General features: G+C 50.3%; 1 protein-coding gene across 4 annotated transcripts in view; it reads right to left on the bottom strand.

The window, feature by feature from the left end:
* The window catches only part of ZC3H18 (zinc finger CCCH-type containing 18), a 42,497-nt gene that overhangs the window by 21,562 nt on the left and 4,627 nt on the right, over positions 1 to 16,308 (bottom strand). For 2 of the 4 annotated variants that reach the window (XM_033070060.2, XM_033070062.1), the window contains exons 2-9: positions 14,523 to 15,112; positions 11,968 to 12,052; positions 11,075 to 11,223; positions 10,642 to 10,734; positions 9,971 to 10,128; positions 8,528 to 8,560; positions 7,083 to 7,200; positions 5,174 to 5,472 (exon numbers count right to left, since the gene is read on the bottom strand). In XM_033070060.2, the coding sequence (XP_032925951.1) occupies positions 5,174 to 5,472; positions 7,083 to 7,200; positions 8,528 to 8,560; positions 9,971 to 10,128; positions 10,642 to 10,734; positions 11,075 to 11,223; positions 11,968 to 12,052; positions 14,523 to 15,112 (1,525 nt within the window). Of the gene's footprint in view, positions 1 to 5,173; positions 5,473 to 7,082; positions 7,201 to 8,527; positions 8,561 to 9,970; positions 10,129 to 10,641; positions 10,735 to 11,074; positions 11,224 to 11,967; positions 12,053 to 14,522; positions 15,113 to 16,308 lie in introns of those variants that run through there. The other 2 variants (XM_033070063.1, XM_033070061.2) reach the window with 2 other exon arrangements.

Genomic DNA, 16,308 nt, shown 5'->3' with positions numbered 1-16,308 from the left:
CAGCTGGGAAGAAGCTCAGGGTTCCTTGTTGGAAAGGTTTTACAAGGATTTGTGATTTGCCCTTCCTGACTTTGCTGCCAGTTGTCTGAGTCCTCGCTCACAGGGTTATTCTGGTTTTTAGTGGCTGCCTGAGTGCTCTCCATTAATGGTTTTAGTCCTGATGGAGGGAACTTCCTTCCAAAAAAAGTGTGTGTGTGATGATGACAGGATGGTCTGTCAGACACTGCTCCTTCCTGGCACCTTCAGAGCTGGTGTCACCTCCTGGGAACATCCCTGAGGACAACAACCCCCTCCTTCTCCTCATCCTACCTGGTTCTGGTGCTCCATGGAATTTGGGAATCCCAGGACCACTGAGGCTGGAAAAGAGCTCCAAGGTCATCGAGGCCAAGCTGTGACTGATCCCCACCCTGTGCCATGTCCAGTCTTCCTTGGACACCCCCAGGGATGGGGACTCCACCATCTCCCTGGCCAGCCCATTTCAGAGCCCAGCCACTTTTTCCATAAAGAAATTCCTCCTGATGTCCAACCTGAGCCTCCCCAGGCCCAGCCTGAAGCTGGTCTGGTCTCTGTGGGGGACAAATCCCAAGACTAGAGATGACAATGTCTCACTCCAAGGTTCATTTTGCTGCTCCCCAGCATTCCTTGGAGTGGAAATCCAGGTGAGGAAGAAAGCAATGTCCATCTCATGGACTTTCCTCCTCCTTGGCCTACAACCCCGAGCCCCAACCCAGCTGAGGGGGCAGCAAAATGGAGATTCCTTCTCTCTCAGAGAAGGCACAGACACCCCAACAATCCCACCCTGGGCATCCCTGGGAGGGGTTTCCAAACCCTCCTGGAGCTCTGTGCCCATTCCCTGGGGAGCCTGGGCAGTGCCCAGCACCCTCTGGAGGAAGAACTTTTCCCTAAAATCCAACCTAAACCAACTCCAGCCATTCCCTGGCTCTTGTCCCTGGCCAGGGACATCAGTGTCCCTTGGGAATGATCTCCTGAATCTCCCTCAGTGCTTTGGGAACACAAGCAGGCCCCACAACACCAGGTTGCTTCATGAGCTCCTGGAACAAAGAGATTCCCTCAGATGCTGTTTGGATAAAGGTCTATGGTAACAACAGAAAGGATTAAAATTATTTCAGTGTGTAGAGCCTTCACCCCCAGCTAAGGGTCAGAACATCTTGCACTGCTCTGAGTTTCTTCAGAGGACATATTTCATGTCACTCCTTTATCCCTGAAAGGCTTTGCACAACAGGGAGCTCCACTGGCAAGCTGGAGAGAAAAAAAAAGGAATTCTGCACTCAGCAAAAATCAGGCCCAGCCTGGGGCACCAGAACTCGTTCTGGAGATGGGAGCAGGAGGACAGACAGACAAGTTATCCCTCTAATTGATCACAAAGTGTCCTGGCTTGTTTGAGTGTTCAGTGCCTGAGGAGGGAGGAGGAGGAGGGGGAGGAACAGTTTTACCAGCAGTGCAATCTCAGATTTTAAACTTCTTGGAGTGCTCATCTTAATCTTGGGAAAAAAAAAAAATCCAAGCCAATGCTTAAAACAGCAACTGCACATTGACAGGATCATGGAATGGTTTGGATTGGAATGGATCTTAAAACTCATCTCATTTCACTCCCTGCCAGGGCAGGGACCCCTTCCAAGCTCCAGGTTGCTCCAGCCTGGCCTTGGACACTTCCAGGGTGGCCACAGCTCCTCTGGGCACCTTGTGCCAGGGCCTGCCCACCCTCACAGGGAGGAATTTCTGGGATTACTGACACTGACCTGGGATTCTGACAGTGCCCTGGGATTACTGACACTGACCTGGGATTACCCACACTGACCTGGGATTCTAACACTGACCTGGGATTCTGACACTGATTTGGGATTCTGACACTGAGCTGGGATTACCAACATGGACCTGGGATTGGATTACCTACACTGACCTGGGATTACCAACATCCTCAGCTCTGCTTTGGCAAAGCTCAGTGCTGCTTGCACAACCTCTGTGGAGTAGCTCTCTGAGCTCTGTGGAGGAGCTCTCTAGGCTCTGTGGACAAGCTCTCCAGGCTCTGTGTGCAGGAGCCCTCCAGGCCCTATGGACAAGCTCTCCAAGCTCTGTGTGCAGGAATTCTCCAAGCTCTCTGTGCAGGAATTCTCCAAGCTCTCTGTGCAGGAATTCTCTGAGCTGTGTGGAGGAATTCTCTGAGCTCTGTGTGGAGGAGCTCTCCAAGCTCTGTGGATAAATTCTCCAAGCTCTGTGTGCAGGAATTCTCCAAACTCTGTGGAGGAATTCTCCAAGCTCTGTGTGGAGGAACTCTCCAAGCTCTGTGTGGAGGAATTCTCCACACTCTGTGGATAAATTCTCCAAGCTCTGTGGATAATTCTCCACACTCTGTGGATAAATTCTCCAGGCTCTGTGCATAAATTCTCCAAGCTCTGTGGACAAATTCTCCACAATGTGCAGGAATTCTCCAGGCTCTGTGGATAAATTCTCCAGGCTCTGTGGATAAATTCCCAGGCTCCCCAGCGAGCAGGGCCCTGGAAGCAGCAGGAATTCCAGCAGGCAGCCGTGCTGTGAGCCAGCCCCCAGCGCCGCCTGGAGAGGCTGGCCCTGCCAAAAGCTGGGATCCAGCAATTAGGGAAAGCCCAGAGTCTATAAATAGAGACCCAGGTGTGTGCTGTGACACTGCTGTGCCTCCTGCTTCCCTGGAAGTGCAGAGCAATCCCAGCTTGGACACGTTACACAAGCTCAGGAGTGCCCAGTCCCAGATGCCAAAGCTGCCCCTCTGGAGCCTGGCACGGAGGCTTCTGGAGAAAAGGTGAGACGGTTCGAGCCACTGCACTGCCACGAGGAAGTTGGGAGCTGGTCACCAAGTGACGTGGGACAGCTCACAGCTCACAGCACGAGCGTGACAGGGGCTGGGGAAATGCCAGGGGACAGGATCAGGGATGTGCCCTCCAAGGGAGAAACTGCAATCATACTTTCACTTGGTGAAAAGCTTTTGCAAAGCTTCTTTCTGCAGGTTTGTTTTCTGCACAGACATCCACACACCTGCAGAGCTGTGGGATGGGGCCATGTTGACATGGATGTGCACCATGGGAACTGAAATCCCATGGGATGGGATGGGCTTAGGGTCCCTTCCAACATGGGCCAGGCCCTCACGTCCTCACAGGGAAGAATTCTGTCCCAATATCCCATCTAACCCTGCATTCCCTTGAATTTAAGAACATTCCCTCTTGCACTATCATGCCATGCCCTTTGAAAAGTCCCTCTCCACAGCACTTAAAACAAAAAAAGCAAAGAGGTGCATCAGAAACCATTTTTGAAGACTCATCTAAAGGATGACAGTTTTGGAGACACAAGAGGCATCCCCAGCTCCCTTGTGCCAGAGGGAATGTGCATCCCCTGAATGCTGCCAATCCCATCTCCGTGGTTTCATGGCATGAGGTGGATCCAAGATTGCTGAGCATGGCCCCTGCTCCCAGCCAGCACCCTTTGGGCAACCCAAACTCTCCCAAGAGAGCCCTGCCCAGCACTCCAGGAGTGCCAAGGGAAGGAGCAGCCAAGACTCAGCCTTGGGTCACAGTGACTGTCACTGACTCATGACCCTGAGCTGCCAAGCAGGTGACATCACTTTCATTGACATCATCTCCATCACATGAGTCTGGACAAGATCTGTCCCATCACCAAGCCAAGGAGAGCACAAACCAGCAGGCAATGTGGTAATTAAGGTGCACAAATCGTGGTTGTTAAGTGAAGATTATAATTAAACGGAACATGTAATTATGGTATCCCTATAACTGCTCTGGAGCTGCTGCTGCTCCACCAGACCGTTCTGAAACTGCCACTTCCTCTTGGGAAAGAGGGTCAAGAATCAGTTATTCTTTCAGCAATGCAGATAAAAATTCTGGGTGGGATTCAGGACTAAGACCTGCTCCCACCTGATCTCAGGTGAGGCCTCATTCCTGCCATTCTTAACCCTGCTCTTTATTGATCCAACTCTTCCTCATGCCCATGGTGTTTCACACCTTCCCCCAGTGCAGGGGAACAACACAGACACCAGGCAGCAGGAAAAGCTCCAGTGAACCTTGGGAAACAACTTCCCTGCCCTTCTCTGTGCCCCACACACGCCTGAGTGTCCCCATGGTGCCCCACAGGCTGTGTGAGTCTCTGCCACCCTTCCCAAGAAACTGCTGAGCACTTTTCCTGCAGATCCCAAAATCCTGGGATGGGCTGGGCTGAGGAGGACATGGAAGTTCATCTCATGGCCATGGGAGGGACCTTCCACTAAACCAGGCTGCTCCAAGATATCCCTCTGCAAAAATGTGGCACTTGGCCATGACTGAGGTTGTGACTTCCATTCCACTGGGATATTTTACAAATGTGCCTCAGACAGGGGAGGCTGGGAAGGCCAGGCTCACAAATCATTGACAGGAACAAAACAGGAATCACATTCCTGCACTTTCAGTCTGTCTGGTTCCATTTTCTCTTTCACTAAGGTCACAACCAGGATTTCCACTAACAATGGGCAGTCAGAGGAAACAAAACTGACCTCATGCTGCAATTCCACTGAGCAGAGACTCATTCCAAGGACAACTCCTTTACCTTTTCCAGCTGAAATCTCCAGGTACTTTTGCTATCCACAAACCCTGAGAGCAGCTCTGGTTCTTGTCACAGACATTTCTCTTTAAAGGGAATCACCACAGTCACTCCCAGGGAACCAACCTGTAAGATTCCCTCGTCCTTTTCCAGTTGTACTGAATCTCCAAATACTTTTGCTATCCACAAACTCAGAGTAGCTCTGGTTCTTGTGACAGACATTTCTCAAGCCCCCAAAAAGAATCACCACAGGACTACTAAGGAACCAACCTGCAGGATTCCCTCATCCTCTTCCAGCTGTACTGAAATCTCCAGATACTTTTGCTATCCACAAACTCAGAGCAGCTCTGGTTCTTGTGTCTCAAGCCCTCAAAGGGAGTCACACAGGACTCCCACGCAGGATTCCCCCACCCTCCATCCCGCAGGAAGAGGGACAGTCCCATCCCATGCCATGCCATGCCATCCCAAAGGACACTGTTGTTTCCAGGGTCGGGTTACACACTCTGGTTGTCACTGATGTTTTAGCTCCCCTCAGTGGCCAGCAGGCTCAGCACCCAGCTCTTGGCCCAGCCCAGGCTCCTCTGGCCTCACTTACCCGGGCAGCAGCGGCGAGCGCGGCTTTGCCTTGTCCTTGTCCTTGTCGCGCTCGCGGTCCCTGTCGCGCTCGCGGTCCCTGTCGCGGTCCCTGTGCTGCCTGTCCTTCTCGTCCCTTTTCACTCTCTCCCGCTCCCGTTCCCACTCCTCTTTCCGCCGCTGCCGCTCCTTGTCGCGCTCCCGTTCCCGCTCCCGTTCCCGCTCGCGCTGCCGCCGCTCCCGCTCCCGTTCTCGCTCCCGCTCCCGTTCCCGCTCCCGTTGTCTGGTCTCTCGTTCCCTTTCCCGTTCTCGCTCTCTTTCCTTGAAGGAAAAAAACAAACAAACAAAAAAAAACAACAGAAAAACCACGGTGATGCTGTGGGAATGTCAGGAATTACACCCGCCCTCCCTCAGTGAAAAATTGAGATCAATAATCTGCAAATTAATCAATAATTAATCAATAATCTGACACGGAGATCAAGCAATAATCTGGATCCTGCTGAGCAGAACCTGGACACAAACACAGCAGCATACCCCACAAACCATTGTTTTCAAAGGCAACACTTGGATTAATTTGGTTTATTAAGCTTACTAAATTAATGTGTTGATGCTTACAAGTCATTCCTCTCGTTGCTGATCATTTCTATAACCAGTTAATTAACTCTGCAAATGAGCATCAGGAAAATAATTGGTCATGTGTGGCCAAGGCTCCTGTCTGGGCACTGCTTCTGCACCAAACAAGGATTCAGAGCAGAGGAAAAGCTACTTTTGAAAGGATTTGATGGAAAGCACTGAAAAGCTCCCCCTGCTTGGTTTGGCCACTGCTCCAGAGGCACAAAGTTTGCATGAGGGGAAAAGGAAGAGCAGGGAGAGGGTTCAGAGCCTTGTTTTCATGCAGATGCTGGTGCAGCACCACCCAGCTGGGATTTCAGCACCTGGCTGCTGCTCTCCTGTGCCTCCATCCAGCAGCAGTGCACAGCCAGGCCTCTGCTGCACACAGAGCCAAAAATCAAACCCTCTCCTTGCCACCAATTAACCTCTAAAAACCTTTCCTTTGAGGAAATCAACCTCTCCTCAACCAGGTTCTTTCCTGGACACTCCCTCCCTCTCCAAGATGTCCAAGGATGCTCAACTGCTACACAGAGGAGCAGCCAAGGAGCAGAGGAGGAGCCACCTTCCCACCTCAGACAGGGGATTGATAAGGTTGGAAAAGACCCTGAGATCATCAAGTGCAGCCCTCAGCCCAGCACCACCACCAGGGTCACCACTGACCCCTCCCCAAGTGCCACATCCATCCATGGGTTTTTTAACACTTCCAGGGCAGGGGACTCCACCACTTTCCTGGGCAGTTTTTTACACCCTTTCCCTAAAATCCTTTCCTGGTACAATTGAGACTGCTCCCTCTGCTCCTGTCCCTGTTCCTGGGAGCAGAGCCTGTCCCCTCCTGTCAGGGAGTTGTGCAGAGCCAGGAATTCCCTCTGAGCCTCCTTTTCTCCAGGCTGAGCTCCCTCAGCATTCTCCAGCTCCATTCCCTTTCCTGGACACGCTCCAGCCCCAAACCTGACCAGAATTCCTGCCATGGCCTCAGCAGTGCCCAGCACAGGGGACAATCCCTGCTCTGGGGCTGTGGCCATGCCAGGACAGTGCCAGCCAGGTGCCAGTGGCCTTCTCAGCCCCTGTCCACCAGCACTCCAAGTCCTTTTCCATCAGGCAGCTCCCAGCCTCATTCCCAAGCCTGGAGCACTTCTGCACTCAGGGTGCTGGAACAGAACAACCTCCCCTCACCTCCAGTGTGCTCTGTGCTGGAATTAAGCCAAGATTTAACTATTTGAAAACTCCTGTTTCAAGCACTGCTCTGTGCCAAAAGCCCAGAAGAACCTGGAAGAAAGTGAGGAAGGAAAAAGGGGGGAGAGGGGAATCTCCTTACTTACTCTGTAGTTCCGGTAGGGATCGGGGTCTGTGTACTGAACCCTGAAATTCTCATACTGCCCACCACGCCAGAAACGCTCTATTTCATAGTCATAATAGGGATCTGCATAGGGATCAAGCCTACAATGAAAAACAGGGAATGTTAGAGAGGGAAATGGCACCTTGGTAGCACACAAACTGTGTGTTCTAGGTCAGCTCAGTCCCTGTGACAAGGAAAGTGCAGGGCTGCACTGAGATGTTTGTTTTCTGCACAGTGTTTTTAAAGTGAGGCTTATCAGAGAAAAGCACAAACCTTTCTTGATAAACACCCAAAAAAATCCAGCTTTCAAACCAATGTGGTGCAAACACAGAAAGTGCTTTTGAGGACATGCTCTGCTCATGGATTGAGAGCTGGGATTTCTGCCCTCGCACCCACAGCTCATCCCAAACACCCTGAGGATGGAAGGGATGGAGATCCCCCAGTTCCCATCCCAGTGCCACCAGGACAGGACAGGAGCTGGTGCTGAGCTTTCCACAGGGACAGGTGGAGCTTTGGGGGCAGGTCAGCAGCACTCTGCACCTGGAATTATCCCCTGGAATGAAAGCTGGAATTATCCCCTGGAATGAAGGCACCACTGGCACACACACAACTGCACAACTAAGGATTCTTGGGGAGGAAAAGGATTGAAACTCCACCCTTCTTAAAGCTGTTTCCTCCATTTCCTGCTTTCTACTGACACTGTTTGATGGTTTTAATTCCCCAACTCAACAACATCAAAACCTGGAGGGCAAACATCAGATCCACTGTGAGGATGGGGAGGTGGGTACAGGGAATAAGAAACTTCCAGGGCCACAGAGGAGTCAGTGCAGAGCTAAGATTATACAGCAAGTGCTCCCAAATTCCAGATTATCCATAATGAGCCTCTGATTTACTAAAAAAAAAATGAATAAAGGGCCACTTTTTGCATTTTAAAAGTGGCAAGTAACCTAAACCAGGTTAAGATGTAGGTGCTGCACTGACTCAAGTGTATTTCTTTCAGTGCTCTTAAATAATTTAAATAATTCTCTTTTGGAGTGATGCAGTAAGACAAGGGAAGGAGAACCAGGATTTGGATTCAACTCCTGATGCCAAGTCCAAACCAGCCTGGATTCAGAGACATCAGGTGCTCAAAGAGACACAAAAACATCTCAAGCCAGGCCAGAAAGGAAACTCCAGCCCAGATTTCCCTTTTCTGTAATATTGCTGGAGTGGCTTTTTTATTTCAAAAAGGATCACTGCTGTATTTGGGTAATTCAGTGCTGAAATAATTAGAAAATAATTGGTGTCACCCCAAAATAATCCAATAAATCCACTGAGGGGACACTGCTCTGTCTGTGGCCTCAGAAGGTGGAGGAAGTGCAATGGAAAAAAAGGCAAAGGAAAATTTTCTTACAGTTGTAACAGTACTGGAATCAAAGACCTGCTTACCCATAGTTAATGTTTTCTTTGATGTCCACCTCCCTATAGTTATTCAAAAAAGAAAAAGGGATTCATGAACTACTGAGACAAGTCCACATGTCACAAGACAGTGCTGAAAGCATTTTCCACATCCCAGCTGCACTTGCAGTGCTCAGTTGGCTGCAAGGTGCCCACCTGGGCAATAAATTGTGTGAGGGGAGGAGAAAAATCAGTATTTTCTACAGTTTACAGCAGCAGATTTAACTTTTCCCTTCACACACAATGAAGATATTTTAATGCCTCAGCCTTGAATTTTCAGGAATTCCAGTTGTTGCATGACTTTTGTTTAACACTCTTATGTACAATATTTTTTTTTTTTCTGGATTATAAGAAAACCAGGCCTGCTCTTAACAATTCTTACATCCTAAAATGCTGCTGGTGCATTTTACAGGATAGTCATAAAATAAAGGTAATGCATGAACAACCCCCAGAACTTTGGGGATAAACCCCAGATGCCTCTGAGAGGAACACAAGGCCAAGATCCAGAGCTAATTACACTCAGGAAAATATTAATATTTTAGAAATTTCTTTTCTTTTTGCACTGAGGTGAGGTTTTTTGGGGTTTTGTTTTGTTTTGTTGGTTTTTTTTTAATTAGGGAAAGGAATTGCACTCCAGAGCAAATCAAAGAATATTGAACAAAAGCTTAATCTACTCCTTTTCAGAGATTTTTTTTTTTTCCTCTGAGAGTGGAAATATTTCCATAATCTGTCCATGTAGGAAGAAGGAGGATACACAAGCAAGGAGACACAAATCCACCTGTATTCCTGCAGAATCCAAGCCTCTTTCCCAAAAATTCTCTTCCCATTCCTTTTCTTGGCTCAGGAACTACCGAACAATTTCCCAGAGCTGGGTTTGATGTCTCCAACACTTCCAATTTTACCTTAAACCCCCAAGGACCTGAACACTTAAACTCAGGGTGCTTGCTGTGGCCAGGTAGCAGCTTTGCTTCTGCCCAGTGCCCAGCTGAACTGGGACCAGTTCAGGTGTTTGTTAAACCAGTCCTGCCAAGGCAGGCCCAGCTGGGGCTCAGCTCCTGCACCCTGAACTCGCTCCAACTTCACAGCCTCAGCTCGAGTATTTTTAAATTCTCGTGGTTGGGATAAGGAGAAAAAGAGGGAAACAAAGCTGGAAGAATGCACTGGTGTGAGGGAGGCAATGCAGAGCTGGAGAGAGCCCAGGAGGGAGCAGAATTCCAAGGAGACTGGAGGGTTACAGGAGACTGGGAAGGGAGGTGGGGTTGAACCGGAGCGAGCGGAGGCAGCTCAGTTTGTAACTTCCTGCTCCATGGAGGCTGTTGCCACATCCTGGAGGTGACATTCCCTCATTTTGGAAAGAGGAGTGAAGGCCAGGCAGCCTCAGTGCCCTGCAGTCCCTCCCAGCCATCCCTGAGCAAAGGCAGCAGGGTCCCTTACGCGGGGTCCCGGACGTCGCGGGTGATGCGGTAATTCCAGTCCCGGAAAAACTCGTTCTCCTTGTCAAACTCCCTCTCGTCCTCCCCAATGGTCACAGTGAATCTCTTCTCCTCAAAGTCAGGCTCCTGCTCTTTCCTCATAGTTGCTTTTTTTAATACCTGTCAGAGCACAGAAACCAGAGTGAGAAGGGAGAAATGGTAATATTAAAAATCCGCCTCTCCTGCAGCAGGGAGAAATTGTTGATATTAAAAATCCTGTCCTTGGGAGATTTCCTGCAGCTAGAGCACCTTATTCCCTCAGAATGTGCAGGGTACTGGACTTTTCCTGATTAGTTCCCTATTCCAGTAGCTCAGAACAGCAGGAAACAGAAGTTCCCCCCCTGCAATGATCACAAACTGGAGAAACAGGCACTGAAGGGAGGGAAACTGGATTAACTTAAAGCCTTGTGGAGGGCTGGACTTGAGGGCCACAAATTCTCATTCTTTTTAAAATATAACCCCCCAAAACCTGGATTTGAGCTCCTCTTGGCTGTCTGACAATTGTGATGTACAACAAAACATAATTAATAAGTTAAAAGGAAAAAAGAATAGAGAAAGAGCAAGACACAGAGCTCCAAAAAGCTTTTGCAGGATTCTGGAGGCAGGCAGCAATTCCCTGAGGAAGGAATTCACCTCTTTAGCGTGCCGGAGTCCCCTCTCCCAGGCACTTTCTGTTGGAGGGTCTGGAGGAGGTGGAGGTAAGATTTCATCAACCACTGGGCCTCCCTGTTGGAAGGTGAGAGCAGGAGAAGACACCTGAGTTAGTTTTAAACAGCAAAGCCGAGCTTTGTAAAGCTACCTCAGCTACTCCAGAGATACAAACCATGGAAAATTACCCCCCTCTACTGGCAACTCCAAGATCACCATTTAAAAATCACACATCCAACTGTGGGTTGAATTTTGCTGAAGTATTAGCTCATTTAAAAAAGGGAATTTTTTTTTTTTCCCCACCAGAATTATGGAATGGTTTGAGCAGAAGGGACCGTTTTCCACTAGAGCAGGTTCCCCAAAGCCCCACTTTGAACACCCCCAGGGTGGTGCAGGAGCCACAGCAGAGATTCCATACCCAGGGGTTGGCTGGCATCAGCGGGTGAGGGCCCATGGGAGGGGCACCATTGGGGGAGAAGGGCTCAGGTTTGGAGATCAAGGAGTAATTTCCTTTGTCGTTCACTCCGGGGTGGATAAAGCGACAGTTCATGCCCCAGGTGCAGTGTCCTGTGGGAACACACAGCTGTTAGATCCTGCTCAGCAAGCAGCACTTCAGCCCCACAGCCACAAAATCCCCACCAGGCATTTCAAATCCTTTCAGGTGTAATGTTTGGGGGGTCTGACTTTGCTCCTCTCCACAGCTAAATCACCCAAGGTAATTTAAATTTACCCACAGGTCCAGACACAGATGGATCAATGTGCAAGAACCTTATTTCAGTGGGGAGAAGGGAGGGAGGGACACACACTGTTAATTAAATGTAGGAATAAGGCTATGAGATCTTCATTTGTTAATGGCAAACATTTCTAATTAGGAGCTCTAAGAGCAAAACAGCAGAGTGCATCCCAAACAAACAGTGGTGAGGCAGGAGCAGAACCATGGGCTGGAAGGGCCCTAAAGCTCATCCAGCTCCAATCCCAACACCTTCCACTATCCCAGGCTGCTCCAAGCCCTGCCCAGTCTGGCCTTGGATCCTTCCAGGGATGGGGCAGCCACAGCTTCTCTGCTTGATTCCAGAAAGTTTCTCTTTATTCACCTCCTCCATGCTCACCACGCTGAGGGTAAAGCCCTTTTTTTGTGTAGTTGCTCCATGAAAATTCAGCTTTGGCCACCAAAAAACAGAAAGGTGACACTGAGGATGCCTGGGGCAGAATTTTTAATGGAAGAGCAACTTAATGGAGGAAAAAAACAAAGTCCCCAGACAGGAGCAGTGGCAGCAGCTTTGTCCCCTGGCACCCCCAGAGCGTGGTTACCTTTCATGAAGAAGCGGCAGGTGGGGCGGGGCCTCACTTTCCTGTCGTTGGGGTCTTTAACTTCCCCTTCTTCCAAGTCATCATCCTGGAACAGATAAAGCTGACATTTCATGTGGGGCACCCCCTGCAGGACCTGACATTTCCCAATCTGCTCAAACATCAGTCACTGAGAGCCACCCTGGGGCAAAACCACGGGATAAAAACAAGGTCAGGTCACAAGGAATGCCCCAGAGCACCTGCACAGGGTGAGCACAGAACATTCCAGGAGGCTGTAAAAGCTCCTTCCACCATCCCACACTGCTCCAAGCCCCTTCCAACCTGGCCTTGGACACTTCCAGGGATCCAGGGGCTTCTCTGGTCACCTGTGCTAGAGCCTCCCACCCTCACAGGGAGGAATTTTTTCCAATATTCCCCCTAATCCTACCAGTTCCACCTCGTTCTGTCCCTCCATACCCCTGTCCAAAGTCCCCCTCCAGGGACAATCTCACAAATGAACTTTTCAGGATAAGTCCAACAGATTTTTTTCCAGCTTCCCTTCTCCTCCTCAGCTCCACAATGGAGTTGGGAACCAGCTCAAAGAGAACTCTGCCTCATGCCCAGGGATGCAACCCCAGGAATAATTTCTGGTAGCTGGAGGTTGCTCCAAGATTAAGAAATAGCAGCCATGAAACACCTCCAGAAGAAAAGCTGTTAGAACTTTCAAGTATCAGCATTTTCTTCTGTTCTCCAAGGAAAAAAGAGAGGTGCCACAGGTATCTGTCTAGGAAATCAGGATTTTATCCTAAAGGACATCCTGGTTTCCCCTCTCTCTGCCTTCATTTCCCTATTTTCAGCACGTGAAGAGGGAGCACCTGGATGGGCCTTCCCTCTGCCTGCCAACAGCCTTTTCTGGTGGAAAAGATGAGGAAAATTCTCTCCTTTGATGCACTGAGCAGCTGGAAAGGAGGAAAAAGCCATCCCTTGGCTGTAGACAAACACAGGAGGGTGAAGAGCCTCTCCTGCTGCATCCCTGAGCCAGGGACAGAGCTCTCCTCAACAGCCATGAATTTAAAAGCCTGCACTTATATTCCAACTAAAATTTGCATTAATATTCCCCTCCCTCCACGCCAGGAGGATGAAAGCAGAGGAAAATGCAGAGCTTGAAGTTTTCCCCAAAGCTGGGGCTGGCTTTCAGTGCTGCATGAATGGCAGAACCAGCTCCACTCTGCTGCTTTCAAAAGAGCTGTGTGAAGTCTGGAACAAAAGGGGAAGTATTTATTTCTGGGAGGTCTCCTTGGAATCAGGCAGCTGAGAATGCTGTTATGAGTTAATGTATGAAAACCAGGGTACAGATTCATCTCCTGCTTTGTGAGGAGAGCTCCCAAGAATGCCTCAGCCTCCAAAGGAGAGCATTCATATTTTAATCAAGGAGCAGGCACGGAGTCAGGACTCCAAGAATTTTTTTTCTGCCCATAACATGCTGGAATTCCTTCTAGCTGATTCAGGAATACACAAAACCTTTGGAAAACACGTGTTGAACAAAATCACCTGCCAGGATGGGCACGAGGAAGGAAAATGATGGCATTTTGGAAAGCAATTAAACTTGTCAATGAAGTATGCAGAGTAAAAATCACACCAAAGATGATCCTTCAAAGAAAAGGGAGGAGGCTCCAGGAGCTTCCCAGGGTCCTGTGGCCAGGTCAGACCCACAGGAATGGGACCTGGAAGGACAGAGCACCTCCCCTGCTCAGCTGAGCCCCAGCAGTGACCCCAGCACACTCCAGTTCCACACCCCAGCCCAGCTGGAATTCAGGAATGGGGAGCCAGCCCAGGGGCTCTGCACCAGCAATTTCTCCTTCCACTCCCACCACGGGGATGCAATTCCAGAGCAGGAGCCCCCAGGAGGGTTTTTACTGGAATTACTTTGCCCTGTTTTCCTCATGGAAAAGGAGGGAAGGGCTGTGAAGCTGAATGAAACAGCTGCTGCTCTGCAGAGCTCCCTGCTGAACACACCCATGGCTAAAGGTGATATTTTCCCAACTAAACCCCACTTTGGATTTTTCTGACTATGTTGGTTTGTTCAGGGCTGTGAAACACTGCACATCCCTGACCCCATCCCCAAACCATGCCTTGGGTATTTTCCAGAAATCCCAGCACCTTCCACTCCCCTTCCATGCATCCAGATGCTGCTGGAGCAGCTCAGGATCAGGGTTTCCCACATACCTGATGGCTGCAGCACCAGAGCCACCCTGCAGCCCCAGGGCCTCACTCAGAACAGCTCCTGGACCCCCAATCCATGGCATTTGCTGCCAGCATCATTCCCAAGTCCTCCTGGAGCTGAGGCAGGGCAGCTCCTTGAAGCACTGGAGCCTCCCCACACTGAGAGGGAACAAAGCTCACTCTGATGGCTCTGGCACCAAGTTTTGGTTCAACCCCTGAGAGCAGGGCCTGCTCCATGCTCTGGTTTTAGCTCCAGGGAAAAGGATTCCCTGCACACATGGATATTCCCAGCAGGAGGAGGAAGGAATTGCAGTGGGAGAGGCAACCATCTCTGAACCCCCCCATCTCCTACTTACATCAATTTCTCCATCATCAATTTCCCCATCATCCTCTTCCTTCTTCTTCTCCTTGAGGGGATCCTGCCCATCCTTCTCATCATCACTTTTGCTGCCGGATTTCTTCTCATCCTCAGGGGCATCATCTCCTTTCTCCTCTTCCTCATCATCCTCCCCAGCAGCTTTTTCCCCGTCCTCCTCTGCAGCAGCAGCACTGGGTTCCTCAGGAACCTCCTCATCATAGTCCAGCTCGTGCTCATCCAGCTCCCTGGTGACAGAGGACACTTCCAGGTCATTTGTCCTGTCTTCCTCCTCTCCCTTTCGGGGCTGGGGGCTCTTCAGCTCCACGCTCTGCTCGTTGGATTCCTGCGACTTGGCCTCGCTCAGCCGATCCTCCTCATCCGAGTGGTTCTCCTCTTCCCCCCGGCTCAGAGCCCTGCCTGCATCCTCCTCCTCGCCCAGGAGGCTCCCCTGGCCACCCTCCCCATCGAGTTCCCGCTCTGAGCCGCTCTCCTTCAGGACCTCCTCATCAGACAGCTGCTGGTCCTCTTCCTCGGGAGAGCAGGGGTTTCGCTCCGGGCTGTCGGAAACGTCCATCAGTCCCCGAGAGTCTGCAGGGCAGAGAACACCTCTGGTTATGGGGAGCAAGCTGGCAACCAGGCAAGCCTCACCCTCAAGGAACTCCTCCTTCTGCTGTGCTTTGCTTCCTCAAGAAAGGTTCTTGGAATTCCTGGAAAGCCAGGTTGGATGGGGCCCTGAGGAACCCAACCCAGCGAGCCCATGGCAGAGGTTTGGAATGAGAGGAGCTTTGAGGTGCCCTCCCAGCCAAACCATTCTGGGATTCCAGAAATTCAGGAATATGGTTTCTCACAGATCCTTCAAGAGGCAAATTCAGAGTCTAAACTGCACAAAGAACTGATTCCAATATTGTCCCAGACTGGATGTGCTGCCCTTCATGGACCATGACAGAGCTTGAGGCTGGAATTTCACAGAATCCCAGACTGAACTGGGTTGGGAGGGATCATGAAGATCCCCTTCCACCCCTGCCATGGCAGGAACACCTTCCACTATTCCAGGGTGCTCCAGGCCCTGTCCAGCCTGGCCTTGGGCACTGCCAGGGATCCAGGGGCAGCCAGAGCTGCTCTGGGCACCTGTGCCAGGGCCTGCCCACCCTCACAGGGAACAATTCCTGCCCAAATCCCATCCAGCCCTGCATTCCTTCAGCCTGAGGGCATCCCCTGTGTCCTGTCCCTCTATTCCCTGTGTCCTGTCCCTGTGTCCTGTCCCTCCATCCCCTGTGTCCTGTCCCTGTGTCCTGTGCCTCCATCCCCTGTGTCCTGTCCCTGTGTCCTGTCCCTCCATCCCCTGTGTCCTGTGCCTCCATCCCCTGTGTCCTGTCCCTAAACAAGTGTTTGGGACACATTAAAAATCTCATGTCTGCCAAGAATAAATACAATAAATACACCAGGAAAGGGCAGGGTGCAGAGCAGGGATAAAACCTGGGCCATACATTGATTTCTTTTACTCCAGAAACAAAAACCCCATAAATTACAGAAGTGCCTGACTGGAACTGGCTGAGCTGACTGGGTCACATCCACACTAAAGCTGCAAACACCCTAAAGAAAAGTCACAGAATTATAAACCATCTTTATTTTAATGTGCTCTATGTTTTACTCCAGCTGCTCTCTGCAAGTTCATTTAGAGCTGCCACAAAACCATAAATTATAAATTATCAGAGTTTCACCTGTTATTTTTAAAACCCTTGGAGCAGAAATGTCAGAGAGTGTTGCTCACTGAAACACATTCA

Source organism: Catharus ustulatus, chromosome 11, assembly GCF_009819885.2.
Source record: "Catharus ustulatus isolate bCatUst1 chromosome 11, bCatUst1.pri.v2, whole genome shotgun sequence".
Taxonomy (NCBI): Eukaryota; Metazoa; Chordata; class Aves; order Passeriformes; family Turdidae; genus Catharus; species Catharus ustulatus.
This window is presented reverse-complemented; position numbering and strand designations above follow the sequence as displayed.